This window comes from Crinia signifera, chromosome 6, assembly GCF_055691185.1.
Source record: "Crinia signifera chromosome 6, ASM5569118v1, whole genome shotgun sequence".
In the NCBI taxonomy this organism is placed as follows: Eukaryota; Metazoa; Chordata; class Amphibia; order Anura; family Myobatrachidae; genus Crinia; species Crinia signifera.
Window position 1 is genome coordinate 98,130,450 of NC_139222.1, and position 11,394 is coordinate 98,141,843.

At 38.8% G+C, this 11,394-nt stretch overlaps 1 protein-coding gene across 1 annotated transcript in view; it reads right to left on the reverse strand.

Annotated features, from left to right (window-relative positions):
- The window catches only part of CBLN4 (cerebellin 4 precursor), a 31,837-nt gene extending 20,712 nt beyond the window's left edge, over positions 1–11,125 (reverse strand). Inside the window, exons 1-2 of the mRNA XM_083146528.1 lie at positions 10,135–11,125; positions 6,468–6,584 (exon numbers count right to left, since the gene is read on the reverse strand). Of these exons, the coding sequence (XP_083002654.1) occupies positions 6,468–6,584; positions 10,135–10,443 (426 nt within the window). The 5' untranslated portion in view covers positions 10,444–11,125. The remainder of the gene's footprint in view (positions 1–6,467; positions 6,585–10,134) is intronic.
- Positions 11,126–11,394: the final 269 nt, after the last annotated feature.

An 11,394-nucleotide genomic window follows, 5' to 3' on the forward strand; every position in this document is an offset into this window, starting at 1 on the left:
CTGCCTCACCTGCCACTGCTCAGGACAATAATAAGTATACAGTTTCTCTAATAAGTTTTAGCAAGGCATACTTTTATATTCACCGAGTCATCGCACACTCATTGAAATACCGCTAGAAATATATACATAAGACCGGTCTCACTATTGACCCATCACTGGCTGCGGACTTCTCACTCTCCAAGTATCCGCAGCCCACCTCTGGTAACAGAGGGAGGATTCTCATCTGGACCCTGTATATGGTGGATTAACATCCCAGGGAAATGACAATTACAGCTGATAGAGAAGTGTACCCTACTATAAATGCAGGACTGGTAAATATAAAAGTATGTCTTGCTAAAACTTGACATCTGATGCCTATGAATTTGAGCCACTTTCCAGCCTCTAATTAGAATTCATACAGTACAGTATATACCAAGCCTTATATGTTACATTTTGTATGTCTTGTTATGTCTATATTTTTGAATTGCAAATGAAGTGCACTTCTTATGTTATGCTTATGAAAATTAATTTGAAATACATATTTTTATTAGAGAAACTGTATATACTTATTATTGTACTGAGCACAGCTGCACCCCTTGAAAGTACAGGCGAGTTCAGTTGCATGTCCTTTTCAGTTCTTTTGGCTTTGGATTGAGGCACACATCCTCTGACAAGGGGCATCGACAGTGCCCAGATATTGGGTATCTTTTATAACTATTCAGAACCAGTGCTCTTAGTAACCTTGGGTTACAAATCTCCAGTTGGCCCAATGTTGGTCTATATGTGAGCCACAATGTTCTACATAGTATACAGAGATGTAATCTATGTTATATTTGACACACTATTTAAGGATATCAGTGATCCTGTTACTTAGTTTACTGTATGTTCCAAATACCTGAAAGGCTGTAATTTTAACCCAAGCCTATATTGACAGAGCCAGCCTATATTAACTATATTGTTACCTCTAACCCTATTTGATCCTTATTTCTCTGAAAGGATATCCTTATGTCTATCGCAAGCATGTTTAAGTTGTCATGTTTGCTGTCTTATCCTCTACCACCTCTGATGAGAGGATCTTCCACTTGTCCACTAACTTTCTGTGAAGTCATTTTTAATTAAACTTCCCAAAAAATGTACACACCATGACAGCGGCGTCTTGCACCCTTCTCTGGTATATGGATCGACCCCCTGGTGTTCAGAAGGTATTCTACACTATAGGCCACATTCTCAGCTCACAGCACCCATCACTACTCACACAACACAGCATCCCTCTCCCAGTATTGCGGACAGGTGCAGGACCTGCAGTAGGTCTACTAGCACCCTGTTTGATAACCGCACCCCCCCCCCCCAAACCCAACAATATCCTCAATTAATATAATGCAAGATAGGAGACCATGTGGAGCCATTTTCTGCTTCTATGCATGCGTCTAAGGCAGACCAGCACTGCATCCTGATTATGTGCATAAAGAGTTGCAGTTGTATTTCAGACGCATGCAGAAAGAAGTGGACTGGAAATGGCAAGAAGACGTCTTTGCACATAAACAGAGTAAGTCAGTTTTGTGAGCATGATCGGTGACAGTGGTTGTGTACAAAGACGCCTGGCTGCTTATTCGGGGGGCCATACTCAGAAGAAGACACTGCATTTGCCATAGGACTCACATAGGAGCCATACTCAGACAGAGACACTGCAGCTGCCATAGGGTCACATAGGAGCCATACTCAGACAGATGCTGCACCTGCCATAGGACTCACATAGGAGCCATACTCAGACAGAGACACTGCACCGGCCATAGGACTTGCATAGGAGCCATACTCAGACAGAGACACTGCAGCTGCCATAGGATTCACATAGATGGCCAGGCTCAGATGGAGACACTGCACATGCCATAGGGTCACATATGAGCCATACTCAGACAGATGCTGCACCTGCCATAGGATCACACAAGAGGCTGTACTCAGATGGAGACACTGCAGCTGCCATAGGGTCACATAGGATGCCAGGCTCAGATGCAGACACTGCACCTGCCATAAGGTCACATAGGAGCCATACTCAGACAGATGCTGCACCTGCCATAGGATCACACAAGAGGCTGTACTCAGATGGAGACACTGCAGCTGCCATAAGGTCACATAGGAGGCCAGGCTCAGATGGAGATACTGCATCTGCCACAGGGTCACATAGGAGCCATACTCAGACAGATGCTGCACCTGCCATAGGATCACACTAAGGCTGTACCCAGATGGAGACACTGCACCTGCCAAATGTCTCACATAGGAGGCCAGGCTCAGATGGAGATACTGCATCTGCCACAGGGTCACATAGGAGCCATACTCAGACAGATGCTGCACCTGCCATAGGATCACACAAGAGGCTGTACTCAGATGGAGACACTACAGCTGCCATAGGGTCACATAGGAGGCCAGGCTCAGATGGAGACACTGCACCTGCCATAGGATCACATAGGAGCCATACTCAGACAGATGCTGCACCTGCCATAGGATCACACAAGAGGCTGTACTCAGATGGAGACACTGCAGCTGCCATAGGGTCACATAGGAGGCCAGGCTCAGATGGAGATACTGCATCTGCCACAGGGTCACATAGGAGCCATACTCAGACAGATGCTGCACCTGCCATAGGATCACACTAAGGCTGTACCCAGATGGAGACACTGCACCTGCCAAATGTCTCACATAGGAGGCCATACTCAGATATATTGCACCTGCCATAGGGTCACATACGAGCCATAGTCAGACAGAGTCGGCCCCAAAGACATCCCATGTAGGGGTAGCATTCCAGGGAGAGGTGACCTAACAGCCCCCTGTGGGACCCCATATTGCCTGACACACAATGACCCCCTTTCCTTCTGTTGTCATGGTTTTCTCCATCACCACAACTATGCCATAAAATAGTGCAATTTGGTAATTTGTTTTTACCAGATTCCAACTGATCGGGCTGAGAAATCAACTGAAGAGTGGCCAAATCACAAGTTTGACATCCAATGCGATGTGCGTTCCCATAAGCATCAGGTCAGAGTCGGAGATCAGACCTGCCGCACCAAGGGTAAATCTGAATCTCTGCATCAGAGCACATCACGTCTGCTTTTTATCACCTGCGATGTATCGCATCCGATTTCCCCGGAAGTCCTCCATGCTATTTTTACATGTGATAAATCGCATGTAAAAAGGGCACATCAAGTACCAAATCAGATGTTAGGATTCCCGAGAACTGACGGGGGAGTTCACGGAAAACCGGATGCCTCAGACAAGTCACAGTAATGTGATGGGGGCCTGAGTGTGACAGATAAGCACAATTTACTTAATATGATATTATTTTTTAATTTACCAATAAGAAACTTTGGGACTAGGGGTGCTTTGAGAAAAATGCTGAAACTCTAGGGCGCTGTGATTCAAGAAAGTTTGGGAACCACTGCCTTAGAGTTTAACTGACTGCTCAACACCTGAAATGAGTCTCAATAGAACTCTACAGATATATTCATAGAATATTATTTCAATAGTATTTCCTTCTTTTGCACAAAACATTGCGTTGATGTCAAGGGCACTGATTTTCAGTGGGTTCTGCTTGAAAAGACACTAAGGATTTCATTCAGCAGAATGATTTATTTTTATCTAATGTACAGTATGCATATCTTTTGTTTTATTTTTTACTTTTATGGTCATTCTTTTTGAGCATCAGATGTGCCAATCATTCTTGACAGTTCTGCTTTGCATGAGTATTATCCATACTAATGCTTATTATATGCAACCATGTTTTATATATTGTACTACAGGATCATTTTTATTATTTTATTAACGTCAATTTCATTGGAATTTCTAAGTAATACACAAGACATACTGTATATGGCCGAAACATACAAATTACATATTTTTCCATTAAGCTTGTTTCACACAATTAATTTGAACCCACATGTTTAAACGTGTTCATTTTAAATGGATACCACATAAAATATGGTTTATATAATCTGTTGTTCATATGGGGCCTACAGTAATGCATAATAGTAAACGAGAATCTGCTTTTTAAAAGGCAATCATTTAAAAGGCAAATCCATGTTGGTTTTGCTTTTTCAATTATTACATCTTTAAAACATCAGTCACACTTGCTGGAAAGTCTTGGATGCTTGTACTGTATATGGTATTATATTTACTCCTTAGTGTATGTTGCATGTCCAATCACTACCAGAATGTTGGTCTGTTTTCACCTATCTCATTGATTTGCTTAACTGTTGCTGAGAACAAAAACCCACTGCTGGCTCCCGTTATATTATAAAAGGTAAATTCCTCTTATGTGTGGACTGGGCAGATGTGATTTCCTTTCATGGTGGCAGTGAAAGTGTAAACATGGATTATTCATCACATTAAATGCACGCTGCATTCATAAATGGGGCATTTTTCTCAAAACTTTTGATTATTAACAATTATTTATACAGCATTTTATAGAAAATATTTTGCAAGTCACATAAGTCAAAGGAACTTACAGTCTATGTTCCCTACCACATGTGCACGCACATTCACGCTAAGGTTACTTTTGTTGGGAGCCAATATACTATTGGATTGTGGGAGGAAATCGGCATACTCGGAGGAAACCCACACAAGCATTGGGAGAATATACAAACTCCACATATTGGGAGCTGAACCTGTGATATTAGTGCTGCGAGGCAGTAATACTATTCATTACACCATCCATGCTGCCCAAAAAATTAATTCTTAATGTCTCTATTCTTGTTTAAATTAAGATATTATCTCTATTGGTTTTATGGTACAGAGGCCCCCAAAATATTTATCTGTAGTCTATCTATAACATGTAATGAATTCTAAACAGTAGGCAAACAGGGTGAAATGTAATATGGTGAGAGAATCAGAAAGCAAGAGATTTGGTAAGAAATTTCCAGGTTTTTTTTTAAAGTGGCAATCATTCACACTGCAAAATCAAACTGATTTTGCAGTGTAAATGATTGCCGCTTTAAAATAAAATGCAGACTTCTTACCAAATCTCTCACTTTCTGGTTCTCTCACCCTATTACATTTCACCCACAGTGCTTTTAAAATGCTCATTAAAAAAGATTAGGTAATTACTAGGAAATTTTTCCAAGAATGTCCCTGTTTCCAAATAAATTGATAGGCCAGATTCTATCAAACAGTGATTCACTTCATAAAATGAAACACTTGTAAGACACACACTAAAACTACAACCAATTGTAAAAAGTTTTGATGCAGGATCGTCAGTTTGCATATAGCACACATGAGAATATTTATCAAAACTTGGAACTAGATAAAGGGAAGAGAGATTTTGGGATACAGATTCCTAGCCCTGGCAGAGAAGTTCCAGCAGTCACTCTGATGACTGAGGGCTGCTGTGACCATCACCAAATATGGTCCCAATGGTGATCTCCTCTAGAAGCAGCATTTGGATTGGTATTGCATGCAAGAGGCGGCTTTTGTCCTTAGACAACTCCAGCTGCATGGTAATATTTTGACATTGCTTCTTTTAGTCCAAAGGTAAGCAGCAATGCCAAATTGTGTCAATCTCTAGACCAGGTCCAAAGTACCCACCAAGCAGCTCCTAACAGTCATTTTTCAAACAAACTCTGTGAAATGATAGTGAAAAGCTGATTGGTTGGTACATCTCTCTCCACCTCATAGCTTATTGAATACATCCAGTTAAAACAGGATTGATACTCATGGCCAAATAACAATATATATATATATATATATATATATATATATATATATATATATATATATATATATATATATATATATATATAATTCCAGAGGCTTGGCTTCAATGAGCATACCAAGGTGAAAAGGGGGACCCAATGACTTGTGCGAGCTGATTATGTAATGGACGGGTGCTTAACATGTGGCCCTCAGCTTTTGTATAATGCTTATAATAATCTACTCCTGAAGTGCCCAATTCTGTTAAATTCACCCCACTGCAGTTGCTTAGCCTCTTTGCTTTTCCTGACATATGGTGCTACATATATTTGCACTATATAAAGTAATCTTAGAAGTAAATGTAATTGATTAAGATATTTGTACACACTAGAAATGGAGAAGGTGATGATGAGGATAAAGAAGTTGAGCAAGAGGAGGATTTGTGCCACATATCTCTGCTTTATTGTCATACTTTGCACATGGATTTGGAAAGTGTCAAAACATTATTTTTGAATTCCTGATAAAAACATATTTAAGACCAAATTAGCAATCAACCTGCTTAGTTGTGATACGATAGCTGCGATGTTCTCATTAATATGAATAAAAGGCCTCTGTATGAGTTGTGCATTGCAGCATAGACATCACAATTAAAAAATAAATATCGAATGCTCATCGCAAATAGCCACTGGTATGACTGCAGTACCCATACTTTAACCATTTTACATACTGTATCATGAACAAATGAGGTTGATTTTCAAGAGATTGCTTAAAAGTTAACAGTAGGATCTGATATTATTTGCAGGAATACATACCTGTATTGTTTGGCTTTGATAAACTTTTATAACGTGAAAGTTGAAGCTGTAAATTCCTTTTCTTGGGGCCACAAAGACTGATTCCAGTGTAAAAAAGTTTCCCACATTTACTAAGATCTAGAACACAAAGGCATAAAAGATTATGAGCTGTTTTACTGCCTCCAGCCCAATCTGTATAATCTAATTTCATTCTGCAGAGCTAGTAACATATCAGCTGGCAACACGTTGCTTATACCTGTCAATGAAAAGGTTAACATGCAGATGCCATCAGCTTCTGCCTCCTACCTTCAACATCTGTTCAGATGTTTGGTATGCTACTGTATGTCACATGTGTTTATGCCACAGTTTTTAAGAACACAATCCCAACCTCTAACCAGATAAAGGATTATTGAGTTTATTTTCCATAGTGTTTATGGTAATATTTTGGTATAGGTATTGAAAGTAATTTACTGTGTAAGCCTTTCATTCAAAACATGCAGTACATTGCCTTTTACGTATTATATGAATAACTTGCACATTATCAACTTCAAAACCTCTGAAGACATTTCCAACACAATATGTTAATTCGGCAAGACATGAATTTTAACCCTTTGAGTGCCAAGGGAATTTGTCAAAATTGTTGTGAAAATTGGCAAGCAGACATTGATATTCATCATAATGACCTGTAATGTTTACCTTACATAGGAAATATACATCTTAATATAAACATTTATTATTTGAATGTATATACCAAATGTGAGTGACGCTGGCACTTTTAGCAGAAATTTTGAGCATCTCGAAAGAGATGGTGGCACACAAAGGGTTAAGAGCTTTCTAGATACCAAAAAGTCTACACTACAACATGTTCCCACCGACAACAGGTTCAAATATAGCAGCCAGTCACACTAGTGCAGAGTGATCCAGAAGAATGTGCTCCCAGAAGACTAGCTAATAAAATCTAATAATAAAGGAGCTCTTTTTACTAGTTCAGGGTTTATTGCAAAAAGCAATTTAATATTACTAATAACTGATTATTCATAAGATTTTTATTTTCTGAATTCTCACTATATATTTTTTTTGGTTAAACGCTGTCCGTGAAAATACTTTGCTATAGGTGTAACTTTGTTTCAAATAACATCTTATTTGCACTACTGAATTTCCAGCGCATCCACTTATATTAAGACAGGGACCTACAGTAAAAGTATTAGAATGTATACATGGAAGAATCCCAAACACATGAAAAAGCCATTCTGTTTTGGTTGCCATGCAAGTCTTCATTACTACACCAAAGAGTGCATTTTAATAAGGCACATACTTAGCTTTAATCCTTTGAATATTAAAGCACAGCAAAGGACAAATTAGAAAAAAAGTACCAAAAATAAAATAATATATATATATATATATATATGTATATATAATGAGAAAAGTGTGTATACTCTATTGTGTTACCCACAACATGGCATTTTGTCAGACACGAAGAAGCACTAGAATAAGACAGTGTGAAGGAAGAGTAATAACTTCTACATGTACAGTACAGTATGTCTACCATATAAAAGCAATACACGCTTATAGCCAAACTTATTCCTAACTTATAGTCCAATATCTCCCAGATCATTATCCCTGAAAGTAATTTCTAAGCAGCACATCTTGTTGTAATTAGAGTACATGACTCAATATAGCCTCATACTCATTTAGGTATAACAATAGCTGCATCTGTAGATCTATAATTGATTGTACTGATTGAATGCCACACACCTCCTTCATACTTCTGTACTATATTGCTGAGTGCAAATATCAAATTACAGCCTTAATATAGTCTGTAAGGAAGTCAAATATAAACCTTTTAAAATATACATACAGTATCCCCACTATATGTCCAGTACTATAGAGTACATATGCTTTACTACATGTTCAACTAAACACTTTAGGACAAAATACTGTATTATTGTCTCTTTGCAGTACTTTGCAGTAAGTAATATAGTTCAAGCACATATCTGGTGTACATGTAAGGGTGTTTCATATGTATGGCTGTTATATATTGTCCAGGTCATAATCAGACAGAAATACTGTATGACGTCATTTGAATTAATTTAAATAAATCATGAAAAACTTCAAGAACAACAGAGCGTCTAAATATACACAATACCCTTAGCTTTTAAAAAGTTGTTTTATTAGTAATGATCAATACATGCCAAGTAAACCTAGAGACATCCTTATTAAAACGTCCCAAGGGGTTCGTTGGGTGTCACCCTTTGAGTGCCAAGTGAATTTGTCAAAATTGGTGTGAAAATTGGAAAGCAAACATCTTTAGTCATCATAATGACCTGTCATTTTTTTTTTACACATTTTTTATTTGAATTTATATAACAAATGTGAGCGACGTTGGCATTTATATCGGATATTTTGCATATCCCTCTCAGAGGTGTTGACGCTCATATTTTGCACATCACTGACAGAGATGTTGGCATTGTTAGCAGATATTTTGCGCATCTCTTGAGATGCTGGCCCTGAAAGGGTTAAACATGTCTAGACATGGGGGTTAATGTAAAAGAGGCTCATACTGTATTCTAATGTGGACATGAAGAAATTAAAAGCAGGATATTTGAAGAAAGTACTTTCTCAGGGACATTAGACACCCAGATAGCGGACTAACATGAATATATATTAAAGCCCACAGACAGTTCAAGACTTCATACAGAGTTTTGGTAAAATAACATTAGATATTTTATATGTGTTCCATTCAAAGACTTCAATAAATATGGAGCCTGTAGTGAATAAAATAAGCACTTTTTTTTTTTTTGTTTAGTGAAATCACACATATTGAGATACCAAAGGATTAGCTAATGTGCTGGGTTTCCTCATGCAGAGGCAATTTATGGATGAATTACCTACTGCTGTGTATCTGTAATAAACGTTTGCCAGCTCTACCACACTTTAAAAAATAAATAACACTGCCAGTGTGGGACTCATTCATTTATGTTAAAAAACCTTCCATGAAAATGTCTTGCTCATTTTCTGCTCTAACTGAAACTAAAGTCAGAAATGTCTACCCAAACTTACAAATCCTATTATAATAATGTATTGATGTGAACTCCAATATGTAATACATCAGCGTCCATTGTTTCTACCTAGATAGATAGGTAAGTACCAGCAGAAACTATAATCTCCGAAAATCTATTGTAAAACATACAATCTTTTTGCAGTTCTGGTACAAACAGCCAGTAAAGAGAAACTACTGTGTATCAACCAAATTGGTAAATACACCATAAATGTATTTCCATGTTTGCTTATGCTTAATTACAGCAAGCAGGAATAAAATGTATGAAATATTTATCAGATCTTAGGCTGTATTTGGAACTAGTGGGTGTGCTGAGGTGCAGTGGGGTGGGGAGATAGTGCTCCGAGTTAATGTCTTGCTGGCTGTACTTGCTGCAGTGCACTAAAGAGTTAGCATTTATCTTCACAATATATGCAGTTAAAAAAAGCAAAGCAGTCAACCTGTTGAATCAACAGTCCAGTACAATGTATCCCTTTCTGACTCAAAGCTGATAATAATAATAATAATAATAATAATAATAATAATAATAATAATAATAATCAATCAATAATCTGTTTGACTAAAATAAATGGGTTTCCAAAGTTAAAAAGCACTAATTAGCTAAAACCTATTATCAGTAACAGATATTACCTGGTCAAAGTAGATAATCCTTGTTTTGTTGCTCATCTCTGACGGTTCATGGTTGGTACTCCTAACGGCTGAGAATGCCACCTTGGAGTTTGCTGCCCTTACTGAGATCCCAAGAGGTGAAGAGGAAGAGCCCTTGGAGTCAGTAGCCGGGTTAGAATCACACACCACCAGACATTTGCCCTCCAGGACTATAGGCTCGGTGTCGTTCTGCGCCAGGGCAGGTAATGCTTGGAGTAACAGAGCGCAGGTTACTGCTGTCAGCACCACAGACAGCTCCTTAAAGGAGCGCAGTACGTTCAGCACCATCATCCCGAGGTTACAGTATCTCTTCTCTCTTCCTCTCTCTCTCTCTCCCACTCTCAGCTGTGCAGGGAAATAGAGAGGGGGTAGAAAGAGACAGCAGTTTCACACTTCCCAAAATGTGACCCCTCTTCCCAAGAAAAAAAAGTCTTCTTTGCTTCTTTTTGTCCTGTCCACTTTCAGAATATTCAGTTCTCCCTGACCCTGTCTTTCCCCCAAACTCTGCATCCAAAGGTACTAAAGTGAATTATTGATGAGGAGGCTCGTGAAGGAGAGGCAGAAGACTTGACGTGGCCATGATTTCCCCCCTCTATCAGACCATCCTGTGTGTGCGCTGGAGTCTGGCTGTGCAGCTGGATTGATTACAGAGGTAGATCCTTTCTACTGCCAGCAGCCTAGATCCTGTGTCTGATTTCATGGCCAGTGTGCGCGCAGGTCCTACTCCTTCCTTCTTTTCCACAATTCCCCAAAGCGTTATGTCATTATAACGTAGCTCAGCCCTCAGCCTGCTGCTCAGCTATCGCAGGCGTTATAGCCCTAGCCGCGTGTGATTAGATGGGAGGCGGGTGCTGCTGCTGCTGCTGCCTTATTATTTATCAATTAAGATCGGCTTTGAATCAGCCTCAGGAACAGTTCCTTGTGCAAAAGTTCAGTCATACAATCAATTTTGAAAGAGATCACGCTATATCCTAATGTACAGTCTACTCCCAATGCCACTGCGTGCTCTCAGACCGAGAGTTAACACTACTGTGTGATAACTTGCAACGAAGTATAATGTACAGTATACGACGACTGTGTGTGTGTCTAATGTATACAGTATCTATCTAGAACACACGTCACACATTACACACACACACACACACACACACACACACACACACACTCATACTGTATATAATGCTAATATATATATATATATATATATATATATATATATATATATATATATACATACTGTAT